We start from the raw sequence: 27,980 nt of genomic DNA, 5'->3' as shown, positions 1-27,980 counted from the left end.
CAACCACATCTGCTGGAAGTTTGTTCCAAGGATCTACTACTCTTTCAGTAAAATAATATTTTCTCATGTTGCCTTTGATCTTTCCCCCAACTAACTTCAGATTGTGCCCCCTTGTTCTTGTGTTCACTTTCCTATTAAAAACACTTCCCTCCTGAACCTTATTTAACCCTTTAACATATTTAAATGTTTCGATCATGTTCCCCCCTTTTCCTTCTCTCCTCCAGACTATACAGATTGAGTCCATGGAGTCTTTCCTGATACGTTTTATGCTTAAGACCTTCCACCATTCCAACAAGTACAATCAATGGGAAAAGCTCGATCCACATAAGAACCGTGTAACAACTGCAGTATGTGCTTAATAGCGATGGTTAAAAACAAAAGTACTAAAATGGGGCAGAACTCACTTAACAATCACTTTTCTTTGCAACTGACCCAATTGTGGGCGTAAGTAGAGGACTACCTGTACCGTAAGATAAAGCTGCCTGGAGAGCACTTTCTTCAATAGGTGGAGCAGGAATGATTACATGGTCAGAAATTTATATTTCTAGCACTGTTTAAGCTGGATAAGGACAAGAAGGGGAGTTTTACGTATATAAGATAACATAAACTACTTACCCCTAGGATAGGTGGAAAGCCCTAGGAACAGAGTAAATATTAGATTATTATAGCAAATCCAGTGGTGAAATCTGACTTTTTTTACTACCGGTTCTGTCGGCGTGGCTTGGTGGGCGTAGCGTGGCGTAGTGTGGCTTGGTGAGTGTGGCAGGGGGAAAGAAAGTGCAAAGTTTTCATTCCCACCCCACTCCTGGGGGAGGGATAGTGCAAAATCTCTATTCCTACTCCACCCTGGGGCTAACCAGAAGTGGTATTTGCCAATTCCCTGAACTACTCAAAATTTCCGCTACTGGTACTTTGAACTATTCAAAATTTACGTTACTAGTTCTCCAGTACCAGTCAGAACCTGCTGGACTTAACCTCTGAACAAGTCTTTAATGATAAACTAATTAATATGGTTGATCTGCATTCCACTCTCTTACAAAACTGACAAATTAAGCGCCACTGGGAGTGTTTGCTCGCAACAACTATGCGCTTTGCATTGCACATAGCTTTCTCCTTCTTGCGAAAGTCCCTTCTAATTAAATAGTTTCCTCATCATATCACTGACGACTCCGCCATTTCACACCTACGATTAGTGTTAAGAAAATAATTAGGGTGCCACAACATGTTTGAACCATCTGGAGGTCCTGAGGATACTAAAATATTTTTTTTAAAAGGCCAATCAGTTCTCACAAAACTCTAGGTATGTGTAGGAGAGTAGGAAATGATGTGAAAAATAGCAATGTGGATTGGAAAGAATTGCCATTAATCTAGAAATGCGGGACCAAATGTCTTTTTGGGTATATATAGGCCTTAAAACCTCTGCACAAGTATTTGTACTTCAGAAATTAAGGTTTTTTTTATGACTTTAGTAATCGGGTTGTCAAAGTGTGGAAGTCATTACCGGACTCTGTAGTATCATCCCCTAACCCCCAACACTTTACCCTTAGATTATCCACGGTTGACCTCTCCAGATTCCTAAGAGGTCAGTAAGGGGCGTGCATAAGCGCACTAGAGTGCCTTCTGTCCCCTGTCCTATATTCTCTCCTATATCTCGTATTTCTCCTTTACTATATCCTCTATAACCTTCATTGTGTATTATTGTGTATTGGACAAAATAAATAAATAAAATAAAAATAAATAAAATAAAACGTTGGTCCTACTCATTGGACCGATAGATAATATGACATTATCTGAGTAAAATCTTGGATCTTAGTAACCTGAATATGCTGGACTGGAGATCTTACCGCCATTCCAGGAAATCCAGGGTAAAACTAAAAAGAAACAGAAGGACAAAGGAAGATAAGAAACACAGAATTAGTATAGTACTTTGAATTTCCATAACGAGGCTGTGCCCCCAACTCAGTGGCTTTGAGAATGGGAAACTCAACCATTGATGTCTCGGCCTATGGCAATTATATTGAGGTATAGAATTTTCCAAAACAGGAGTGTTGCTTATATTCACAACATAGCTGGGTTGCTACCATTTCGCTCTGGTTCTGGCGAACCGGTAGCGGCGGTGGCGAGAGGCTCCGCCCACTGCCTATATGTCATCCCAGATAATCTGCGACGTACATCTCCGAACTAGTAGCAAAAGTAAGTGAGACCCATTATTGCCCCACTAGTAGCTGGTCCTTAGCTGCCTGAGCCATCTATTCTTTCTTATTCTTTATTCTTTATTGGCCAAGTGTGATTGGACACACAAGGAATTTGTCTTTGGTGCAGATGCTCTCAGTGTACATAAAAGAAAAAGAGACATTTGTCAAGAATCATGTGGTACAACACTTCATGATTGTCATAGGGGTCAAATAAGCAATGAGGAAACAATCAATATTAATACAAATCATAAAGATACAAGCAACAAGTTACAGTCATACAGTCAACATGGGAGGAAATGGGTGAGAGGAATGATGAGAAAATACTAGTAGTAATAGTAGTGCAGACTTATGGTTTGACAGTTTTTTAATAGTTTTTTTGTATGGTATTTGACAATTACTAAGGGAGGACACTCCTTCTTTTGTAGGTTCTGTCCTTCCTCAAAAAGTATCTTCCCACCTGTCCACTTTTTTGATATTTTAAAACTAATCTGTTAATCTCTGTATTCAGAGATGCCGCGCCGAACTGTTACGCGTCATGTGATGGCAAAGTTCAGAAATACGCGACTACGAAACGCATGCGCAGAGCACAGGAGAACTACACATGCCTCGCACTCATCTCCCACCATTGCCTCTATATTATACTTTGTGTTTAGTGCTAACGGAAATATGAAATTATTTCTTTCTCAGTGAATTCACGTTTTACTAATTCATTAATTCAATTGTATAACAACCCGCTTTTCAACACAGTGTAAAATAATTAAATATGTATTTCAAATATATTGTTAGAAATGATATACTGACAAAAAATATCCATTCAATGGAAAAAAATATTCGTTTAATTAAATAATTAAAAGGAATGCAAGCATAATTAGTGTATTTTGGTTTGAATTAATAAAATGGTTCATTTATTTACTTTGTACTTTTTTCTTACATTTTTTTCATCCTCCTTTTCATTGTAAAGAAATTGGTCGCCTTACAATTAGCTATCACACCAGACAATTAGATATCACACTTTGTAAGATATCTTAAAAAGACAACCAGACTTTGGAATTGCCAGTGAAATGGCCTTCAGAAATTCCCAATTGAAATATGATTGAGTGAAATGAATTGGCTTTACCTGAGCAGGCCCTGGAACCTAGAAGAGAGCAGAAAAAGAGAGAAAAATTCATATCTCATGAAATAGGACTATGATATTCACATCCAGAATAACAAGAGTTGGAAACAACCTTGGAGGTCTTTCTAATGCAACTCCTGCAGGGGACATTATACAATTTTAGACAAATATACCAGTTTACCAATATAATTTCACCCTGGCCAGTACAATTTTCAGACAAATACATAACGACTTCCTCTTCCCACAGATTGCTGAGCTGCAGAGTGAATTTCGTGGGGGTTTAATTATATTTGTGGAAACTTGGCATCTCTCCTCATCTTATGGAAGAAACGCTTTTCAATTTGCCCCGAGCTGCCTCTTCCCGTTTCAATTCTTACTATATATTGAGCTTATTAAAATGAATGGGTGTTGTTAATGGAGTTAAAGATAACACTTGGCATCGGTGTCAGTGCCAGGTTTCAGCTTGGGAAAGTGTAAATAACACGGAAACATCTTCTTCGCCTATGCAAATATACAATTGGTTTCCTCATCGATAAATATGGGGTGTTTTATATTTTTACTCATCCCTGGTAATTTTGCTTTACGGCAGCGAAGACCAATCTCATCCTCTGCTCTCTGCCCCTTTTTGGAAAGTCTGCCTGGTGAGATGGCATCCGTGGGCGGTACATAAGCAACTTTTGAAAGGGAATTACAATGGCTCTTTATTTATTTAAGACAAGTTATTTGGACGCCTGGCTCTATGATGTTTTACTGTTATTAATTGATGGATTAACTTAATGGGGTTTTATTGCTTTTAATATTTGACTTAACTTATGTACTGTATTGCTATTGTTGTAAGCCGCCCTGAGTCCTGTGGGATTTGGCGGCAGATAAGTCAAATAAATAACAAACAAACAAACAAACAAACAAACATAACTAAGCTGAGCTGAGCTGAACTAAACTAAGCTAAACTAAGCTAAGCTAAAATAAACTAAGCTAAAATAAACTAAGCAAAACTAAAACTGAAACTGAAACTGAAACTAAAAGTAACTAAAACTAAAACTAAAAGTAACTAAAACTAAAACTAAACTAAAAGTAGCTAAAACTTAAACGAAAACTAAAAGTAACTAAAACTAAAACTAAAAGTAACTAAAACTAAAACTGAAACTAAAAGTAGCTAAAACTAAAACTAAAAGTAGCTAAAACTAAAACTGAAACTGAAACTAAAACTAAACCAACCCAACTCATCCTCACTGACTCCAGGCAACTTACGAGGATAAAAACCCAATGTAAGATTGTTGGAGGGCAATATGCTGACATTGTAAACTGCTCAGAATCAAATGAGCCGTTTGATGGGCTCCATCCGACTCTGGGGTCCCCAGCCTCATTGGCAAAGCCGGGTCTTCAGAGCTTTGAGCAACAATATCAAAGTTGGGCCAATCGTATCTCCGCAGGGATGATGTTCCAAGGAGGGAGCCACCACGGAGAAGGCTCTTCTTCCTGGTCCTGCTAGATGAATCTCCTTAGGAGAGGGGACCCGTAGCATTCCCTGCCTCCCCGCTCTGGTGGGTCGGGTAGTTGGAAAAGATAGTCCTTCAAATAACCTGATCCGAGGCCATGTAGGGCTTTGAGGGTAACAACCAGCACCTTGAATTGGACCCAGAAGGAAATCTCTATAGAGATAGAGAAGGCTCTGTATGAGTTGAGACACAGGCAACACTAAGTGATTAATTAGAAGGATTAAACCCTTCCACCTATGGTCATAAGTTATGTGAAAAAAAATTTCCTTTGTGTTTTATTATTATTTATTATTATTTATTAATTAGATTTATCAGCCGCCCTTCTCCTCTCGGATTCGGGGCAGTTTTTATATTAACTAATATAATTTTTTAATATGAGTTATGTGGAAATTATTCCAAAAAAAAATTCAACCAGAAGAGGGAAGAGTTAATTATATTCTGCCCATCTTCATCCTAGTTTTGGTGAATTATTTTGCTCTGTTCAAGAAGCCCAGGGACTTCCATTGTTTATGGCAATTGTTTTTTCAGCTGGCCTCCTCTTGAATTGTCGAAATGGGAGGGTTGTAGTTTTGACACACCAGAGAAGATATAAAACAGGGAAGTAAAATGAATTGTAGAACATCTACAGCAGGGGTGTCAAAACGCAAGGCATCATGGCGTTGTCACATGACGTACCGAAACTTTCCTTCCCTTTTCGCTAAATCGGGTGTGGGGCGTGGCCAGGACATGATGCATCCAACCAGTGAGCTGGGAATTTGGCAGCCCTGGTCAATATGATGGATGTGCAGTCTTGACATCTTTAAGACCTGAGGACTTCAACTCCCAGAATTCCTCTGCCAGCATGGCTGGTTAGGGATTTCCAGAAGTTGAAGTCCACAGGTCTTAAAGTGACCAAGGTTGGAGACCTGGGTCTACTGAATGCTCAAACTTTTTTTTTTTTTCAAAACGACTTGACAGGTTTTTTGGTAGCAGATTGTTGTCAATTTGCAATGCAGAAATGCTTCAACCACAATAACACAAGAACCCACAACAGATACAAGCTTAATATTAACCTCTCCAAACTTGACTGTAAAAAATACGACTTTACTAATCGAGTTGTCGAAGCGTGGAACTCATTACCGGACTCCATAGTGTCATTCCCTAACCCCCAACACTTTACTCTTAGACTATCCATGGTTGACCTCTCCAAGTTCCTAAGAGGTCAGTAATGGGCGGACATAAGTGCACCAGAGTGCCTTCCGTCCTCTGTCCTATAGTCTCTCATAAATCTCCTATATCTTCTCTTCTATACCTACATCTTTTTCTGCTATTCTCTCATAGTTATATTTCACTCTTTTATTTTCTCCTCTATTCCCCCTTTAATACATTCTACCTGGTTATTTCCTCTAGAATTCCTCATTGTGTATTATTGTGTATTGGACAAAACAAATAAATAAAATAAATAAAAATAAGATAAATGTTTTTGCGTGCCAGCCTAGACAGAAACAATGCAAAATGAATAATGAGAAATGGTCTTACTAGGTATTGAGCAATCGGCATCCCTGCTGCATTTATCTAAAGAAAACAAGACACATGTCGATCAGTTCAGTGCGCTTCCTACTGCTATGCCCCTCTGAGTGAAGCCATGCTGCCATTTTATTCTAGATGCCACATTTTTTTTGCATGCATGAATTGTGCGAAGAGATAGGAAATGGCATTGTCTCAACCTGGGGGTCGGGACCCTTTGGGGGTCGCCTAAGACCATGGGAAAAGGCCATGATGTTAGGAACTAAAGCTTCTATCCTGGCGCCTTGGAACATATTTTTACAATCTGACCAATCAGGCTTTTACAGCGGGGGTGCCCCTCTGACCTTCCGGCCAATCAGCTTAAAGCTCCGTTGGGAGAATTGGCGCTAGACTTATGGTTGGGGGTCACCACAATATGAGGAACTGTATTAAGGGGTCGCGGCATTAGAAAGGTTGAAAACCACTGTTCTAGACCCTTTAAGGAATAATTCCATCAAATTTAATAATAATAATTTGTATGTTTAACACAGGGGCAGAAAGCTATCGGTTCAAGTACCGGTAATGGCGGCCACCGGTGTTTCAGAGAACCAGTAGTGGCGGCAGTGAGAGGCTCCACCCACCCACCAGGATATCACCATTTTCTTGTTTTCTATTCTTTGCGCATGCACAAAGCCTTCTGCGCATGCACAGAGTGTGAAAGAGTGTGTGAGACAGTGAGACATGAGCACATCTCCAAACTAGTAGGAGAGGTAAGTAGATTTCACCGCTGGTTTAACATGTCGATTGTTGAAAGTCATGCCCTGATACTATTTCCTGTATTTTATCTTAGGAGGGATCTATGTTTATCCCAGGCATGCATAAATTCACTTCCTGTGGATTTACCAACCACGTCTGCTGAAAGTTTGTTCCAAGCATCTACTACTACTGGCACAGTTTTGAAGCTAGTGAAAGATTATTATCCTTTCCCTCTCCCTTCACCCCTCAAATGATTGCAATTATCTCATACCGCAGTTGGGTCAAGAGGCACTGGTATAGGAATCTGTAAGATCAAATGAATATAGAAATCAGTCAAATAAGACACAAAAGCATATGGCAGAACTTAGAAGCAGCCCTTGACTTACCACAGTTTATTTAGTGACATAGAAGCACAGAAACATAGAAGATTGACAGCAGAAAAAGACCTCATGCAGTCTTTAGTCTGCCCTTACACTCTTTCCTGTATTTTATCTTAGGATGGGTCTATGTTTATCCCAGGCATGTTTAAATTCAGTTACTGTGGATTTATCTACTACATCTGCTGGAAGTTTCTTCCAAGCATCTACTACTCTTTCAGTAAAATATTATTCCCCCCCCCCAACTAACCTCAGATGGTGGCCCCTTGTTCAGGTGTTCACTTTCCTATTAAAAACACTTCCCTCCTGAACCTTATTTAAGCCTTTAACATATTTAAAATATTTCAATCACGTCCCCCCTTTTCCTTCTGTCTTCCAGACTATACAGATTGAGTTCATTAAGTCTTTCTGGGAGTTGAAATCTGCCAGCCTTAAAGTTGCCAGGATTGGAGAACCCTCCACCAGAATATTTATTTATTTATTTATTACTTAGATTTGTATGCCGCCCCTCTCCGAAGATATTGGCGGTTGAATATATGCTGTCAAATAAGAGGCTTACAAATTGCCAAAAACACTGCTTAGCAAAACGCTGAGCAATTTCTGGGTTCCTCTCCTCCATCCTCCTTCACAGGACAGGTGGAATCTGACTTGGAAAAGCTGTCATGGACTTCATCCGCGTGAGTTGCTTGATACTACAGTGCCATCTAGCGATAGCAATGATATACAAATCTTAGCATACTCGTCGAGTAGACCTCAGTCCATCAATCAGTAGATACCTGCTTTTCTGTAATTAGACCAAGGTGAAATTCAGCAGGTTCTGACAGGTTCTGGAGAACCAGTATTGGAAATTTTGAGTCGTCTGGAGAACTGGCAAATGCCACCTGTGGCTGGACCCAGAGTGGGGTGGGAATCTGGAGTTTGCAGTATCTTTCCCCTTGGGTGGGGTGGGAATGGAGATTTTGCAGTATCCTCCCCCTGACAAGCCCACCAAGCCGCGCCCACAGAAAGGGTAGGGAATTTTTTTGAATTTCACCCCTAAATTAGATCTTTTGAATGATCTGTCTCTGGACAGAAACCTTTTCTTATGAATATTGCCAAAGCCTCTGGATTGGCAGCTCTTAGCTAAAAAGGCTTTGACCAGCTCTACAATAGAAGCAGTTTAAGTTTAAGTTTAAGTTTAATCAGATTTGTATGCCGCCCCTCTCCGCAGACTCGGGCCGGCTCACAGCAATAACAATACAATGTAAAACAAATCTAATATTTAAGTTAATTTAAAAAACACCACAAATTAAAACCAATCATACACACTAGCGTACCATGCATAAATTTTATAAGACTAGGGGGAGGGAACATGTCAATTCCCCCATGCCTGACGACAGAGGTGGGTTTTAAGGAGCTTACGAAAGGCAAGGAGGGTGGGGGCAACTCTGATATCTGGGGGGAGTTGGTTCCAAAGGGTCGGGGCTGCCACAGAGAAGGCTCTTCCCCTGGGTCCCGCCAAGCGACACTGTTTAGTTGAGGGGACCCGGAGAAGGCCAACTCTGTGGGACCTAACTGGTCGCTGGGATTCATGCGGCAGAAGGCGGTCCCGGAGATAATCTGGTCCAGTGCCATGAAGGGCTTTATAGGTCATAACCAAAACTTTGAATTGTGATCGGAAACCGATCGGCAACCAATGCAGACTGCGGAGTGTTGGTGTAACATGGGCATATTTGGGAAAGCCCATGATTGCTCTCGCAGCTGCGTTCTGCACGATCTGAAGTTTCTGAACACTCTTCAAAGGTAGCCCCATGTAGAGAGCGTTACAGTAGTCGAACCTCGAGGTGATGAGGGCATGAGTGACTGTGAGCAGTGACTCCCGGTCCAAGTAGGGTAGCAACTGGCGCACCAGGCGAACCTGGGCAAACGCCCCCCTCGCCACAGCTGAAAGATGGTTCTCTAATGTGAGCTGTGGATCGAGGAGGACGCCCAAGTTGCGAACCCTCTCTGAGGGGGTTAGTGACTCCCCCCCCAGGGTAATGGATGGACAGATGGAATTGTCCTTGGGAGGCAAAACCCACAGCCACTCCGTCTTATCCGGGTTGAACTTGAGGCTGTTGACACCCATCCAGACCCCAACAGCCTCCAGGCACCGGCACATCACTTCCACTGCTTCGCTGACTGGACAAGGGGTGGAGATGTAGAGCTGGGTATCATCTGCATACTGATGATACCTCACCCCATGCCCTTGGATGATCTCACCCAGCGGTTTCATGTAGATATTAAATAGTAGGGGGGAGAGGACCGACCCCTGAGGCACCCCACAAGGGAGTAACCTAGAGGTCGACCTCTGACCCTCCACTAACAGCGACTGCGACCGACCAGAGAGGTAGGAAGAGAACCACTGAAGGACAGTGCCTCACACTCCCAACCCCTCCAGCCGGCGCAGAAGGATACCATGGTCGATGGTATCGAAAGCCGCTGAGAGGTCAAGAAGCACCAGGACAGAGGATAAACCCCTGTCCCGGGCCCGCCAGAGATCATCCATCAGCGCGACCAAAGCAGTTTCCATGCTGTAGCCGGGCCTGAATCCTGACTGCTCTCAAATGCAAAGGGGAATCCTAAAGTAGAAAATATGGCAGGCTCTATGTGCACCATGGTCTGGAGAGTCCCATCCTTGATCTGCCAAGCTCATCACAAAATATCCTGCTGTCCCAAGTCGTCTTTTGTCATCTATGACATATGAACCCTGTCTGAACATGGTCCAGTAGATCTACTACTGCGAGTCTGCGGAGAGGGGCGGCATACAAATCTAACTAATAATAATAATAATAATAATAATAATAATAATAATACATCAGTAGATTCTTCTGTTTCGTTAAGTACAACTTATGTCATTGCAATGAAAAGATGGTGATGGTGTTACCGGTATTGGCAAAGAAGGTATGTTCATCCCTATAGGGACATCTTGCTGTTGTCGAGGGGGTAGGAGGCGACCCATGCGCTGTGGAGATATAACGGCACCATTGTCATTCTTCTTAATAAGTTAGAATTCTAGCGCAGTCTTCTTAATCTTGGCAACTGGAAGAATGTGTGAACTTCAGCTCCCAGAATTCCCCAGCCAGAAAATCATGGCTGTCTCAGGAATTCTGGGAGTTGAAGTCCACAAGTCACAAAGGGGCTTTAATAAGAAAGAAAGAAAGAAAGAAAGAAGGAAGGAAGGAAAGAAAGAAAGAAAGAAGGAAGGAAGGAAGGAAGGAAAGAAAGAGAAAAAGAAAGAAAGGAAGAAAGACTTTTCTCTGTTTGAAGGAGAAAAATCTGTAACCCCTGTGCTAATGTGGCTATTCTAACAGGCAGGATAAAAGAACATTTATATTATCCCAAAAACTCCTTTCAGAATTGGGTATAAGATCTCAGCTTCAAATTAGATGACCACTATATGGTGTTTAGAGTTTTCTCTCTACTGCCATGTGTGTGTGTCACTATATCATAGCCCCAACTGTGGAGTCATTACAGGGTATATGTTCATCTAACCCCAATGCATTAGCTGTTAGGAAATTATAGCAAATAAACAATTTACCACTTCACTGGAGGCACTTGCTGATCTCTGTTAAAAAAGAGAGAGTAAAATAGAGTTAGAACAGAGCTTTCGGGAAACATCCCTTTATTATCATAGACTAGATCGGGGTCAGCAACCTTAGACACCCAGAGAGCCATTTGAACCATTTCAAACCATTTCAACCAAAAGGGGTGAATTTTGGGCTTGCACGCATTAATCGCTTTTCCATTGATTCCTATGGGAAGCATTGTTTCGTCTTACGAACTTTTCACCTTAAGAACCTCCTCCTGGAACCTATTAACTTCGTAAGACGAGGTATCACTGTATTTTTTATATTTTCTTGTGAGGCCACATTACTAGCTGTCCAGCAGCAGTGGGCTGCTCCCAGTTCGACCCAGTTTTGCAAACTGGTAACAGTGATGGCGGGAGGCTCCTCCCACCGCATGCACAGAAGCGTCACATGCGAACACATGTAGGTGAATCACTAGCAACAGGTTTTAGAACCCACTACTGGTTCATGGGCCAGCGATTGGACATGCCTGATGTTAAAATCCATACAAATCCAAGTAATAAATAAATAAAAAAAGGGAGTAGTGTGAAACTTATTTTTGCACACATTTGTGACAAAATAGGAATTGGTCAGGGGAGTGGGATTTACCTCAACACGTCTTCTGACACCATGATGTTCTGTTTCCGGTCTCTTTGTGACTCTTGTTGAGTGTCTTTCCTTTATGGATTAAAAAAGAACAAAGGTAAGTAACATAGAAACATAGAAAGATAGAAGACTGACGGCAGAAAAAGACCTCCTGGTCCATTTAGTCTGTCCTTATACTATTTCCTGTATTTTATCTCAGGATGGATCTATGTTTCTCCCAGGCATGTTTAAATTCAGTTACTGTGGATTTATCTACCACGTCTGCTGGAAGTTTGTTCCAAGGATTTACTACTCTTTCACTGAAATAATATTTTCTCATGTTGCTTTTGATCTTTCCCCCAACTAACTTCAGATTGTGTCCCCTTGTTCTTGTGTTCACTTTCCTATTAAAAACACTTCCCTCCTGGACCTTATTTAACCCTTTAACATATTTAAATGTTTTGATCATGTCCCCCCTTTTCCTTCTGTCCTCCAGACTATACAGATTGAGTTCATTAAGTCTTTCCTGATACGTTTTATGCTTAAGACCTTCCACCATTCTTGTAGCCCGTCTTTGGACCCGTTCAATTTTGTCAATATCTTTTTGTAGGTGAGGTCTCCAGAACTGAATTAGGTCCGAAGATTATGGATTGTGCTGAATTGAATCGATTTACAATGAAAATTAAAGATAAAGAAGATTTGAAGTTTTATGAAAACTGGAGAAAAATTTACGAATGGATTGAAAATATAAATCGACAAATTTATAAGCACTTTGAAAGTAATGTAAAAGAATTAGAGACACGTTTGTAAAAACCTGGATGACAAAAAGACAAATGGTGGCAGTATTAGATAAATTATATAACACAGACTTAAAGCAGTTAAGACTTATGAATATGAATATTAGAAATTATAAAAAAATGCATGCAATTTTTTAATCTTTATATTTTGGTGTATTGTTCTTTTTTTCCCTTTTTCTATTTTAGATTAAGATTAGTCTTTCTTTTTAAATTAGATACGATTTAGTTGCTAGATTTTTAATTTGCTATACAAGATGTTTTTATATATATATACAGCGTTAGATATCAAGGTATGAGTGTATTTACAGATATGATTGATTATGATGCCATATGTGTTTCTATTTATGTATGTTTTAAGGTGCAGAAAAATTAAAAAAATCTTTATACCCACCCCCAAAAAGCTTTGAGTGAAGGAGTATTATCTTGGTCCACACATAAAATATGTAATATATAACAAGCTTCCCTTTTAATGTATTTTTAATTATTTTCTTCTGGGGTCACCTTACTAGCTGTCCATGGTTGTTCCCAGTTCAACCCAGTTCTGCAAAATGGTAGTGGTTGTGGTGGGAGGCTCCACCCACCCGCATCAGTGACGGGCTGCTCGTTGCTGGCGCTACTGGTACACTCTTGGTGACGGGCGTGGGCATTAAATTTGGCTTCTGCACTTGCGCAAGAAGTGAAATCTCACATGAGGATGCTCTTGAGTGATTTCTTTGCTTGTGCAAAAGCAAACACCCCCTGGCGAAATCTCTCATGCACGAGCATCTTCATGCAAGATTTCGCTTCCTGCACATGCGCAGAAGCTGAATATTGCACGGGGGCGCATGGGCATGTGTCAAGAACACAGAGATGCATGGCCATCTCTGTTTTTCCAACCGGGACTGCGCACTGCACCATCCATGCAGCAGCTCACTACTGACTGACTGCACAGAAGCGTCATGTGCGAGCAAGCATGGGTGAACCACTAGCAACAGGTTTCGAAACCCACTACTGGTTCATGGGCCAGGGATTGGACATGCCTGATGTAAAAAAAAAAGGGAATAGTATGAAACTTATTCTCACACACATTTGTGACAAAACTAAGTATTAGATTTGTCATTATATATTGTTTTTATCATTGCTGTAAGCCGCCCCGAGTCTACGGAGAGGGGCAGCATACAAATCTAATAAATAATAAAAATAATAATAATAAAATAGGAATTGGTCAGGGGAGTGGGATTTACCTCAAGACGTCTTCTGACACCATGATGTTCTGTTTCCGGTCTCTTTGTGACTCTTGTTGAGTGTCTATCCTACATGGATAAAAAAAGGACAAAGGTAAGCAGAGAGCCAAAATGATGGAAAATGGAATGGTCTCCCTCCCCTGTTTTCAAGAATATGGATTAGATCCAAAGATTGTGGATTGTGCTGAATTGAATAGATTTACAATGAATTCGGAGATTCGGAGTTTTATGAAATCTGGGGGAAATTTTACAAATGGATCTACAAATTTAATTTATTATCATCATCATCATCATCATCATCATCATTAACATTAACATTATTTGTGACCAGCTCTCCAATGTCCAATAGGCACGAGCAAACCGGAAACATTTCACCCTGTCCCAAAGTTGGAGGTTGCATTGAGAAGTTGAAGAAACAATCTTAAAAGCAACGACAAACTACTTCAACTTAAAGCTACTTAATTTATTCTTGAAATCACCAGGTGCTTAACTCCGTTTAAGGTAGCTGTCACTTTAATTCTTTCTTACCCCGACAGGGACTGTAAGCACCACATTCAGAAGGCAGGCAACAAGAATCAAGAGTTTCATGTTGATAGGGAAACCTAAAATGATATAACACAGAAATAATTCAAATTACTCTTTGCTTTTGGTTGCTCTCAAACTTTGCCAGTCCTGACAAATGTATTAATGGATTTGTTTCTTTTAAATATCTTAAATATTTTAAATAGTCTCTGAATCAGTTCTTACTACCCTGTTTTCCCCCAAATAAGACATAGAAACATAGAAGACTGACGGCAGAAAAATATCTCATGGTCCATCTAGTCTGCCTTTATACTATTTCCTGTATTTTATCTTAGGATGGATCTATGTTTATCACAGGCATGTTTAAATTAAGTTCCTGTGGATTTGCCAACCATGTCTGTGGGAAGTTTGTTCCAAGGATCTACTACTCTTTCAGTAAAATAAATAATCTTTCTCCCAACTAACCTCAGATTGTGCCCCCTTGTTCTTGTGTTCACTTTCCTATTAAGGCATCCCCTGATAATAAACTCAATCGGCCTTTGAATACATGGAAATAAAGCCAAACGCTTATTTCAGGGTTCAAAAAATAATACTGCTCAAAAAAATAAAGGGAACACTCTAACACAAAGTAGATCTTAGTGAATGAAATATTCTCATTGAATACTTTGTTCTCAACAAAGTTGAATGTGACAACAACAGCATGTAAAATTGATTGTCAATCAGTGTTGCTTCCTAAGTGGACAATTTGATTTCAGAGAGGTTTGATTTACTTTAGGTTATATTGTGTTGTTTAACTGTTCCCTTTATTTTTTTGAGCAGTGTATAAGGGTCTTATTTTTGGGGAAATACAGGTAGTAGTTCTTAGCTGTGGAAATACTATTCATATCTGATTCTTTTGTTGTATTTTATGAAATACCAACAGATGTGGGTTTCAGCAGGTTCTGACCAGTTCTGGAGAACTAGTAGCTGAAATTTTGAGTTCGGAAAACCAGTAAATACCACCTCTGAGTGGCCCTGTCCCCATCAATTCTCTGCCTCCTGAGTCCCAGCTGATTGGGGAAAAATAGGTTTTTGCAGTATCCTTCCCCTGCCACACCCCCAAGCCAAGCCACGCCCACCAAACTACACCCACAGAACCGCCAGTGGAAAAAAAATTGAAACCCCCCACTGAATACCAAACAGTAAAAGTGATTTTTATAAAACTCAGTTTTAGATATAGCTCAGAGTAGAAATACTGCTATTGCTATCTGAATTTTTTTGGTAACATTCTATGAACTATCAAGCAGTCAATAGGAGCATCCTTGGCTAACTCCCACAATGCATCAGATTCAAATCCACTTTGGAAAGAAACTATCAGGAATCCTAAGCAGGCATAAAAATATAAGCCTTTTAGAATTTATGAGATTTTGGTGTCATCTCATAAGGCCTTACAATATTTGAAACCAAACTGCCAACATTTTATTTATTTATTTTATTTATTTATTTATTCATTTATTTGTCCAATACACAAATACATAGGAAGAAAAATAGACATGTAGTAATATATATAAGGGTAAAGTGAACTTAGAGGAGAGGATATATGAAAGAAAGAAAATATATATGATAAGTGAGAGAAAGGAAAGACAATTGGACAGGGGACGAAAGGCACACCTCATAATATCTCATAATAGCTCAAGACGTTTGTATTCTCACCAAGTTTTCATCATTTTAATGCTTTTGGATGTAGCTATCTAGTATCTGTAGTTGACTCCCCCCCCTTTCCTACAACTCATAGGTAGGCTACTGTTATCCTCTTTTTCAGATTGCTTGCGTGTAAAGAGAATGGCTTGGAAAACTGCCAAAAGTTTGAACAAAGTGACGAATAGAATAGAATAGAATTCTTTATTGGCCAAGTGTAATTGGACACACAAGGAATTTGTCTTTGGTGCAGATGCTCTCATGGTACATAAAAGAAAAAGATAAATTTCTCAAGAATTATGTGGTACAATACTTAATGATGGTTATAGGGGTCAAATAAGCAATGAGGAAAAAAAATCAATATTAATATAAATCTTAGGATACAAGCAACAAGTTACAGTCCTAAGTGGGAGGAAAAGGATGATAGGAACGATGAGAAAAAACTAGTAGAAATAGAAGAGCAGACTTAGTAAAAAGTTTGACAGTGTTGAGGGAATTATTTGTTTAGCAGAGTGATGGCTATAGACTTCTAATTTTAGCCACCAGATCACTGTGTGAAAGAATCGGACATTTCATCTACAGCTGAAATCATCATATCTTAAACAATCATTAAATCTAACAAAAGAAAATGTAACAGTGCAGAGAGCATCTATTAAAATATACCCCATTTATTTGGATGCTTATTCTGAAACACACTAGAATCCTTGTCTTACCTTTGCTTTGTATCAACACCAGCAGGAGAACCAAGAAATCAGCTCGATCTAGGAGGCTTTTCCCCTGCAGCTAGTATTTATATGCTGTCCTGATGATCTGGCTTTATTTATTAGAATATAATCATAGGTTTCATGAATCAGAACTTGGAAAACAGCTGTCGGGTTAAGGATTGGGGTTTTGTGACTTACTTACAGAAATCCCCGGAGGAATGTTTCATCTCGACGCAAAACGTGTTGTGAAAAGAATGTAATTAATTATGTCTTTTTTCAATGCGGCGAGAAATATCCAGGGTATTATTTGAAGACCTTTTTTTTTAAATATAGAGACTTTTTTTTAAAGGATTTAAGTTATTTAAGAAAGACTGGTCTATGGTGCTTTGCCAGAAGAAATCAAGGAAAAGAATTATTTCCTACCTGTTAAAAATGTCCTACCTGTTAACGACTACTTCACCTTCAACCGCAACAACACACGAGCACGAAATCGATTTAAACTAAATGTCAACCGCTCCAATCTTGACTGCAAAAAATACGACTTCAGCAATAGAGTCATCAACGCCTGGTATGCACTACCTGATTCTGTGGTTTCTACTCCTAACCCCAAAACCTTTAACCTTAGACTATCTACAATTGACCTCTCCCCCTTTCTAAGAGGTCTGTAAGGGGCGTGCATAAGCGCACCACTGTGCCTACCGTCCCTGTCCTATTGTCTTCTTTTGTTACTTTTTATCATTACTTATCTAATGTTTAATTTGTACAAATTATCACCCTATAATTGTTTGACAAACAAATAAATAAAATAAATATATTTGATGGGACCTAGGGGAAGAGCCTTCTCTGTGGGGGCCCCGGCCCTCTGGAATCAGCTCCCCTCAGAGATTTGCACTGGCCCTACCCACCTCGCCTTCCGTAAAAGTTTAAAGACCTATCTGTGCCTCCAGGCTTGAGGCCATTAGAAGCGGAATATAAGTTTAAATGCTGTTGCTATGTTCTAAAATTGTGAGAAACTGAACAAGAAATTGGTGCGATACATTGAGTATGTTTGCATGTGTGTGTGTGTGTGAATAATATTTGTCCTAATCCTAGTAAATCCAAAATCTTGCTTTGTAATATATAATGATTATATGGGTTGTATTATACTTAGGTGAGATTAACTAGTGGGTACAACATATACTTTAAAGCGTTTCCATTCTGAAATTTCACCCTAATTAAAGTGTGAGTTTGAGGAATACCGATCTTCTTCACCTGGTGGCTTCCTTTTGTTCGTTTTTTGACAGAGCTCAGTCATAATCATTATGGTTTTATGAGATACCTTTATATGCGGCTCTTAGTGTGGACTGACTTTGATAACACTTAGGTAGCCATTCTGGAAATGACAATGGAATCCTGATAGCATAAATTATCTGGAAATATTTACGGGACCGCCTCTTCCAACATACCTCCCAGAGACCAATAAGAGCTCACAGAGTTGGCCTCCTCCAGGTCCCGTTGACAAAGCAATGCAGGTTGGTGGGACCAGGGGGAAGGGCCTTCTCTGTGGCCGCCCCGGCTCTATGGAACCAACTACCCCCCAATGTTCGTACTGCTCCCACTCTACTGGCCTTCCGTAAAGCCATGAAAACCTGGCTTTGCTGGCAGGCCTGGGGGGGGGCATGAACTAACAACTGACTAGGCCACACTGTATGAATAATAATTTAATAATAATAATAATAATAATAATAATAATAATAATAATTTATTAGATTTGTATGCCGCCCCTCTCTGCAGACTCGGGGTGGCTCACAAATGGTATATATGTATGGGAATGTATGAGAAGATATAATCCAATAGGAGATTCTGTCTGCAACAGAAATTGCAATCTATCTATATTTACAGCTTTTATGTTCCTATGAATGAACGTCTGATAACACAATTAAGTCCCCCAATTTAACAGAATAACAGAGTTGGAAGTCTTGTAGTCCAACTCTCTACTCAAGTAGGAAACCCTACACCCTTCAGACAAATATTTATCCAACCTCTTCTTTAAACGTTCCAGTGTTGTACCATTCACAGCTTCTGAAGGCAAGCTGTTCCACTGGTTATTCTTTAAATCAGGGGTCCCCAAACTTTTTACACAGGGGGCCAGTTTACTGTCCCTCAGACTGTTGGAGGGCCGGACTATAAAAAAAACCTATGAACAAATCCCTATGCACACTGCAAAAATCTCATTTAAAGTAAAAAACAAAATGGGAACAAATACAATATTTAAAATAAAGAAGTAATTAAATAATTAAGTAATAAAGTAATTTATACTTCTTTATTAACAAGTAAATTGAAACTTAAATCAACAAACTCCCTCCATTTCTCCTTCCTTCCTTCCCTCCCTCCCTCCTTCCTCTCCATTTCTCTCTTCCCTCTCTCTTTTCTTCCTTCTCTCTCATTTGTTTCATTTTCCTCTCCCTCGTTTTCTCTCCATCATTTTCTCATTTTTCTCTTTTCTCTCTCTCTCTCTTTCCATCTATCCCTCTTTCTCTCTTCCTCTCTATCTCTCCCTCTTTCTCTCTCTCTTTCTTTCTCTGTCCCTCTCTCTCTTTCTTTCTCTCACTCATTCTCTTTCTCTCTCCCTCTTTGTACCTCTCCCTCTTTCTCTTTCTCTCTCTCCCTCTCTCTCTATCTCGCTCCTATCCTCCCTGCCGCTTGCCTCTGTACCGCCTCCTCGCTTAGCAGCAGACCGCGGTGAGTTGACAGGAGATTCGGGAGCTTATTATATCTATTGATAAAATCTCGTGGGCTGCCGCGGGCCGGATAAATTGCCTCAGCGGACCACATCTGGCCGCCGGGCCGTAGTTTGGGGACCGCTGCTTTAAATGTTTTAGCCTCCTGTCACCTAAACATATGGACCCCTAGACTTGTGGACTTCAATTTAGCCTTGAGTGCTCACTTCCTGTTCACTTCCATTTTTCATCCTTCAACACAGATAGTCTACTACAGATTATGGTTTTCTTCCTCCTTCCCTCCTCTTCCTCCCCCCTTCCTTTTTTCTTTTCTTTTTTGTAAAAGGTCACATAAGATTTCTCTTATCGCTCCAGTCACATTATCGACTTCAACCACTAGAGTTAACTTGCAAATATTTAATTGCTTTCCCCTGTAAATCCCTTGGAAACCACAAGGAGTGTTTCTATTGACATCACCCTCTTCTGGATTATATAGTAATGTTTAGATTTAACAAAAATTACCGAAGAACATTCCTTTGTTGTTGTCCCTTTGAGGCAAAAGGGCAAAACAAGAATAAATATTTTCCACAAGGATGACTGGGCACAATTTCAATCCCATAATAATTCATTCCTTAGGCATTATTAGAATAGTTAAAGACAAGGAAAACCAATTTAATTTTGTTACTATTTTCATTATACATGATACAATTCCCATTTAAATAATGATAATGATAATGATAATGATAATGATAATTTATTGGATTTGTATGCCACCCCTCTCCGAAGACTCGGGGCGGCTCACAACACAATACAAAATGTACAAATCCAATATTAAAAAACAGATTAAAACCCTTATCATAAAAATTAATCACACAACCCAAGCAAACCATACATAAATCATAGTAGCTACAGAGAATATCAATTTCCCCAAGCCTGGCGACATAGGCGGGTTTTTAGGAGCTTGCGAAAGGCAAGGAGGGTGGGGGCAGTTCTAATCTCTAGGGGGAGTTGGTTCCAGAGGGCCGGGGCCGCCACAGAAAAGGGTCTTCCCCTTGGTCCCGCCAAACGGCATTGTTTTGTCATCGGAACCCGGAGAAGGCCAATTCTGTGGGACCTAACTGGTCGCTGAGATTCGTGCGGCAGAAGGCGGTCCCGAAGGTATTCTGGTCTGATGCCATGAAGGGCTTTATAGGTCATAACCAACACTTTGAATTGTGACCGGAAACCGATCGGCAACCAATGCAGGCTGTGGAGTGTTGATGAGACATGGGCATATCTGGGGAGGCCCATGATTGCTCTCGCAGCCGCATTCTGCACGACCTGAAGTTTCCGAACAAAGGCAGCAGCAGCATCGGTCATGACCACAGGAGCTGTCAGAACTTCCCGAGCTGCGGAGGCTTGTAAAATGCACTTTGACAAGCCTCAACAGCTCAGGAAGTTCCCCTTCTTGCTCCGCCTCCTCACGCTCCCCTTTGTGTGCTGCTCAATGCTGCTGCTGCCGCCGTCACTGCCACTACCGTTCAGGCTACAACAAAGGGAAGGGAGGGGCAGATGGAGGCAGGGGGAGGGGGAGAAGATGGGAGTGGGGGCCATGTGATGCCAATGCCGCCAAGCCCCTCCTCCTCCCCCGGGACCAGGACAGAAGGGGCCTCCGATTCTGGGTCGCCATGCCCTCTCCTTCCCGACCGCCACCACTTGCCTGTCTGCACCTGGGATCAGCGCCTTCAAGTAGCACCTGGAGCACCTTCCTCGGTTTTCTCTTAAAACTTCTGGGCGGAGGTCTGTTAACATGGAGGTCTGTTAAAATCGGGACATTTTTGAAACCCAGCGGGATGTGGGATAAATTATTCAAAACCCTCCAAATGCGGGATGTCTGGTCACCTTACTATTAAATTATGTTTCCTCTTCACTTCCCCAATCTTTTCAATAACAAAGTACCCCAATTTCTTAACTATGTTGCTGGACATATGCCCAGTATTAGATGCAAGAGAGTCCCTCTGAAAAGAATCCAATTGACCATCAGATGCCTACAAAACTTTTGCCAGACCCATCCTGGAATACAGCTCATCTGTTTGGAACCCATACCACATCTTGGACATCAACACCCTTGAAAATGTCCAAAGATACTTCACCAGAAGAGCCCTTCACTCCTCCACTCGAAACAGAATACCCTACGAAAGCAGACTATCAATCCTAGGTCTAGAAAGCTTAGAACTATATCGCCTAAAACACGATCTAAGTATTGTCCACAAGATCATATGCTGCAACATTCTACCTGTCAATGACTATTTCAGCTTCAATCGCAACAGCACAAGAGTACGCAACAGATTCAAACTTAATATTAACTGCTCCAAACTTGACTGTAAAAAATATGACTTTAGCAACCGAGTTGTCAAAGCATGGAACTCATTACCTGACTCAGTAGTGTCAACCCCTAACCCCAAACATTTTTCCCTTAGACTATCCACGATTGACCTCTCCAGGTTCCTTAGAGGTCAGTAAGGGGCGTGCATAAGTGCACCAGTGTGCCTTCCGTCCCCTGTCCAATTGTCTCTCCTTATCTCATTTATCTTTTCTTCCTTTCAAATATGTTCACCTATACTTTTATATATTTTCTTCTATTCTTTTCTTTACTTATATTATTACATATCTTTCTCTTCAATGTGTATTATGTATTGGACAAAATAAATAAATAAATAAATAAATAAATAAATAAATAAATAAATAAATATCCATTTTATTTTATTTCCACCAGCACTGACTGGTATCAGCCACAGAGAAGGGAGAATCACAGCAAAAGAGTGCCCCACCCCCATTTCCAGTTACCAAAGTCATTCTGGCAAGATACCATGGTCGATGGCATCAAAACTGCCGAGAGATCCAGAAGGGTCAGGATGGAGACACCCTCCCCATCCTGAGCCCTCCAAAGCCATCCACCGGCGTGACTCAACTGATCCTTCGCTCCTTCATGATTTCATCTGTCATTAACTGATGGAGCTTGCCACTCAACTTTAGATGTTTGAGTTTTAAAGCACCCTCTTCTTTAAACGCAAATTCCACCAGAGATATGATCTGACATGCTTCTTCAACAATTTGCTTGCTCCTGTGGTCAAGGCTCTGCCCAGCTTCTGTTAGTCAATTCAGGCTGCTCTAAGCACCCTCCTTCCCTAGTCACTGACCAAGTGTCATTTGGCCTTAGGTTGACACGTAATGTCTGACTGGAACTTTCCAAGGGCTTCTCAGGTTTTCTGTGGGCTCCTTTTCAAGGCGTGCTCTTTTAAAAACCTGCCTAAAATATCAATTTAAGCCGGGAAAGTTCAGCGGAGTGCTGCCCGCAGCATGTAACTGGTTCAGTTACAAATTTCCCACTGTGCTGCCGAAAAAGGATTTTAATAGCTTTATTTTGAACGCCATATGTTTTTGCTATTCTTATTCCTTTGGAGGAATCAACTTATGATTTCCATTCAAACTGGTCAATGCTCCCAGGACCAGTATCATCCAGATGGGGGTTTTTCACCTACTCCACACTGGGAGCTGGGTGATGGGACAGGTTAGGGGGTCTCTTGCAGTCTTGTTTCATTAGGCCTAGGTCAATTGGCTTAAATCCCTTTGGTCACTGGGGATGGTGGTATGGGGCAGATAAAAGGGGCTAACACAGTATTAACAATTAAACATATAAGAATACAGTATATAACTATTTGAAGAACTATAAGATAGAATGAAATAGTATATAGTATAATTAACTTAGAAGTGTACAGTAGTCCCTCAACTATCGCTGGTGTTACGTTCCAGACCTGGCCGCGATAGGTGAAATCCGCGATGGGGAATTTATCGACTGGTAGTACTTATTTAAGTATTTATATTGTAATTGTTTGGTAAGTTTTCATTGTTTTCATTGTTTTAAGTGTTTATAAACCCTTCCCACACAGTATTTATTTTAGATATAGTATATATAGTATATAGTTTTAGATATAGTATAAGATATAGTATAGTATAGTATAAGGGCAGACTAGATGGACCATGAGGTCTTTTTCTGCCGTCAGACTTCTATGTTTCTATGTTTCTATGTTTCTAGATACAGTATTTAAATACAGTATTTACAATTTTAGATATATATATATTTTGGAAAAACCTGCCGATCGAGTTCGGCGGGCTGTTTAAATCTGCCGATCGACTTCCTCAGAAACCCGCGATGAAGTGAAGCCGCAGTAGGTGAAGCGCGGTATAGCGAGGGACTACTGTATATCTTTTCTTTTTTCTTCATTGCTAATATTTTGTTTCTTTCTTTTCTTTTTGTATAAGTACATAATACCTTAAAATATAAATAAATTTAACTAATAAGTTTAATATTAAAAATATAGAGTTAAATACAATAAGAATGTAATTTACACATGTGGCATCTCTGCATTGATCTGATAACAGTTAGGGTTTTTTATATTTCTGTACTAGTTAGACTTCTACGACGAGCGGAGCAATGGCAGCTCCTTAAATGTTTAATGTTGTATGTCTTTATCTTTTTGAAAAACAATAAAAATATTTGGAAAAAAAAATGGGGATAACACAGACCTGGGCAAGGGGCAGCCCACAGGCCGCAGGCCGCATCCGTCCTGCCCGCTGTCTGTGACTGGCCCGCCTGCTATCTGTGACCGGTCCACGGAGGTCGGGGTCCGCTCCAGTGCGAGGATGAAAGAGCTCACTGCATCTTCCAGGACTCCTCCGGTTCCTGCTTTCCTGATGAATCATGCCTCCAACCCAAATTTTTAGCCTCTTTGGGGGGGGGGGGGAGGTGCGTCTTATACTCCGAAAAATACGGTAACTAAAGTTAACTTCAACAAGCCGCTTCATTGTGTTTCTTCTCAGTTGCAAATAGCTATTGCCCTGTTTCTATTCTGTAGAAGAAAATTGCATAGCATTTCAAATAAAAGCAAATATTGATGCATGTGTTTGTGTCCTTGTGTAGGTGTTTTTGTGGTTATGCCTTACATTATTTTTATTTTTCTTCAAAAATTCCCTGCAAAAAAAAAAAATTAACCATAGAATATCCTTGTGGGCTATAATTTGGGAAATTATACTATACTTAAGATTTCCAAAACTAACAAAGATAGGCAATAAAGATAGACTTTTTACCCATTTGGAAATTGGATAAGTATGCTAATTTCCTGAATTAGTTGGCTTCTGGTATCCCTTGCTCGACCTCTGAAAAATTGAGTTTTAAAAAAATGACTAGGGTCAGGTTTGCATTTATTTCTGCCTGTTTCCCCGTAACTAAAAATGGGCCAGAGACAAAGGAAAGTCCATAATCCATAAATTTTAATAGTCTCATTTTAAGAAAAAGAAGCAAGGGTAAAATGTCAACAACTAATTTCATATAATCATTAAGAAAAACTTTTCTAAAAAATTGTGACACCACCTTTTTCTTCTTTTATTGGATTCAAATTATAAATTCCAAATCCAAAATTTCACTTTAAGAACAATACAGGTGAAACTCAAAAAATTAGAATATCGTACAAAAGTTCATTTATTTCAGTAATGCAATTTAAAAGGTGAAACATAATATATGCGCTAGAGACTCATTACATGCAAGGCAAGATAGTTCAACTGGTGGTTTGTCATAAATGTGATGATTATGGGGTACAACTCATGATGTAGTTTAGTACCACCTAGTGGCCAAAATGTTTCATGACACTACCCATAACATAACAATTTAAGACTCTTTAACAAAAGGTGAAATAAAAACAGGGGTGGGCTACTGCCTGGACCGGAGTGGTGGTGGTGGAATGCATTGGGGGTAGCGAAAATGGAGCTCCACCCCAGAACACCCAATATGCACTGAAAGATGTTGAAAGAAAATGCATAACCCATGCCCACAGTGTGGTAGTAAAAACTTTGGTAGCTCTTCACTGAATAAAACTATCCAAAGTAGTTGACAGTTTGCACAAAATTATTACATTTTTTTTCAGGTACCAGGCTTCAGTAAATCCTGTGCATATGCGCAGGGTGCAGTGTGGCGGTGTGTATATCCATGGCCACACACACCCTTTTGGCACATGAACCAAAAAAGGTTTAGAAAGCTTAGAACTATGTTGACTTAAACACAACCTAAGCATAGCCCATAAAATCATCTGCTACAATGTCCTTCCTGTCAACGACCACTTCAGCTTCAATCACAACAACGCACGAGCACACAAAATTGTTTTAAGTCACAACAGATACAAACTTAAAGTTTTTAGCCATAGTTTTAATTACTGGATTTGTTATACATTGTTTACTGTTGCTGTGAACCGCCCGAGTCTTCGGAGAGGGGCGGCATACAAATCTAATGATTAATAATAATAATAATAATAATAATAATAATAATAATAATAATAAAAGTAAACCCCTTCAAACTCAACTGCAGGAAATACAACTATAGTAACCGAGTAGTTGATGCATGGAACTCAGTACCTGACTCTGTAGTATCATCACCTAACCCCCAAAACGTGACCCTTAGACTGTCCACTGTTGACCTCTCCTGATTCCTAAGAGGTCAGTAAAGGGCATGCATAAGTCAACCAGCGTGCCTTCTGTCCCCTGCCCTAAAGTTTCTTTTATTTTTTACTAGTATCATGTGTATCAACATTATTATATCTTTACATGCCTCCAATATGTACTTGATAAAATAAACAAATAAACTACCTCAGGTTCGCCATCACTGGATAATAAGTAATCGGTCAGTAATCTTCAAAATGAGCAGGTATTACGATCATCTGAATTTAGTTTGGGGATTTTGTTGTTGGAGGTTTAATTACATTGTCTTTTGTGGATTGTTGGTGTGGATGCCCAAAAGCATATAAGACTAATGCAAATTTTTAAAAAATTCAGATTAAGTTTTAAATTTTTTCTTGCTTTTCCACGATCAACAGGAACTGCTATAAAAAACAAGGCTGAATTTCACAGAGTGGGGTGTTATTAGAACCTGTAGATGACAGAGAAAAAGCTATTTGTGAAAGAAAGCACCTTAATATGTTCAGAGTAGCTTTTTAGAAATGAAAAAGAAGAGTGGTAAGATGGAGGATTTCGGTCAAATTATAGTCATGTTAAAGAATGTGGCAGTAGAAATAGCAATCAAGTTAAGGAAACACCCCACACACAAATTTTATTTTGTACGTAAATACACTCTTTTATATTTGTATGGTCTGAATGATGGAATAACAAAACAAGCAAATACAGCACAGAAAATTTACACTGGAAAACACAGAATAAACACGATTTTCCATTTCCAGAAAATTAGATGTTTTAGATGCAGCCTGAAAATTTTAGCCTAGCATAAATATTCTTCTTCAAGAGAGTATCTGTATTTTCTGAAAAGAAAATCTCTAAGTAAAAGCATTGCTTTGCAATTGAAATCATCCAACTTTTACTTTTTAAACATTTATTCTACATTTGTTCAGGCCTAATTTATTTTGTCTGATTCAGGTGATATTTCTTCTCCTTTGTTTGATTAACAACCTGATTTCTTCTTAACTATCTTCCTGAAGGATCTTTTAAATAAGATTTGTCCACCCTGCTGATGGGCCTGCTTCATCTTTAGTTAAGGGAGCTAAAGTTTTTAAAGCCTTTCGGAAGCTCAGGAGGGTGGGGGCGGTGCGAATTTCTGGGAGGAGTTGGTTCCAGAGAACTGGAGGCGCCACAGAGAAGGCTCTTCTCCAAGGTCCTGCCAGTCCGCGGGATATATTGTATATATATCCATGTATTTTTCTTCAAATGGTAGAGGAACATAAATGCACATATAGACTAACTCTGCTAAGCAAATCATGCCAATTATTAAATCCGCACATTCAAGCAACTCATGGCCAATTACCAAATTTCCACATTCAAGCAAATCATGCCAATTACTGAATTCACACATTCAAATCATAATTGACTCAGCCATGATTGGCCAAGCAATTCAAACTTGCCTGAATTCATGCACTGTCCTAGCCATAATTTGCAATTTACAAACTACAAATTACAGTTTACAAGCTGTAATTGCTGGATTCATCCACAAAACTAAACCAAAGCCAATTTTGCTCTAATCTGGGTTAGTGCAACCCAGTCAATAGTTGGGGAAAAATAAGCATTAGCATTTCAGGGAGGCCATCATAATTCATTTACAGTGGTACCTCTACCTAAGAACGCCTCTACTTACGAACTTTTCTAGGGAAGAACCGGGTGTTCAAGATTTTTTTTGCCTCTTCTCAAGAACCATTTTCCACTTACAAACCCGAGCCTCCGAAACTGTGACCAGAAAAGGCAGAGAGAAGCCTCCGTGGGGCCTCTCTAGGAATCTCCTGGGAGGAAACAGGGCCAGAAAAGGCAGGAAAAGCCTCCGTGGGGCCTCTCTAGGAATCTCCTGGGAGGAAACAGGGCCAGAAAAGGCAGGGAGAAGCCTCTGTGGGGCCTCTCTAGGAATCTCCTGGGAGGAAACAGGACCGGAAAAGGCGGGGAGAAGCCTCCGTGGGGCCTCTCTAGGAATGTCTTGGGAGGAAACGGGGCCGGAAAAGGCGGGGAGAAGCCTCCGTGGGGCCTCTCTAGGAATCTCCTGGGAGGAAACAGGGCCTCCACCCTCCCTGTAGTTTCCCCAATCGCACACATTATTTGCTTTTACATTGATTCCTAGGGGAAAAATTACTTCTTCTTACAAACTTTCCTAATTAAGAACCTGGTCACGGAAGGAATTAAGTTCGCAAGTAGAGGGACCACTGTATAGAGTTGCATGTTTATGAGCTCCCTTTTATCCTA

At 40.2% G+C, this 27,980-nt stretch overlaps 1 protein-coding gene across 5 annotated transcripts in view; it reads right to left on the bottom strand.

Moving 5' to 3' along the window:
• The window catches only part of LOC139170600 (uncharacterized), an 80,164-nt gene that overhangs the window by 2,899 nt on the left and 49,285 nt on the right, over positions 1–27,980 (bottom strand). For 4 of the 5 annotated variants that reach the window (XM_070758041.1, XM_070758039.1, XM_070758040.1 and 1 more), the window contains 10 exons: positions 14,147–14,220; positions 13,619–13,687; positions 11,623–11,691; positions 10,986–11,012; positions 10,332–10,409; positions 7,321–7,353; positions 6,327–6,362; positions 3,313–3,330; positions 1,818–1,871; positions 616–636 (listed from right to left, as the gene is read on the bottom strand). In XM_070758041.1, the coding sequence (XP_070614142.1) occupies positions 616–636; positions 1,818–1,871; positions 3,313–3,330; positions 6,327–6,362; positions 7,321–7,353; positions 10,332–10,409; positions 10,986–11,012; positions 11,623–11,691; positions 13,619–13,687; positions 14,147–14,206 (465 nt within the window). In that variant the 5' untranslated portion in view covers positions 14,207–14,220. The remainder of the gene's footprint in view (positions 1–615; positions 637–1,817; positions 1,872–3,312; positions 3,331–6,326; positions 6,363–7,320; positions 7,354–10,331; positions 10,410–10,985; positions 11,013–11,622; positions 11,692–13,618; positions 13,688–14,146; positions 14,221–27,980) is intronic. The other variant, XM_070758036.1, reaches the window with a different exon arrangement.

Source organism: Erythrolamprus reginae, chromosome 7 (assembly GCF_031021105.1).
Source record: "Erythrolamprus reginae isolate rEryReg1 chromosome 7, rEryReg1.hap1, whole genome shotgun sequence".
In the NCBI taxonomy this organism is placed as follows: domain Eukaryota; kingdom Metazoa; phylum Chordata; class Lepidosauria; order Squamata; family Dipsadidae; genus Erythrolamprus; species Erythrolamprus reginae.
Note: the sequence above shows the minus strand (reverse complement) of the source record. Positions and strands in the feature narration are given on the sequence as shown.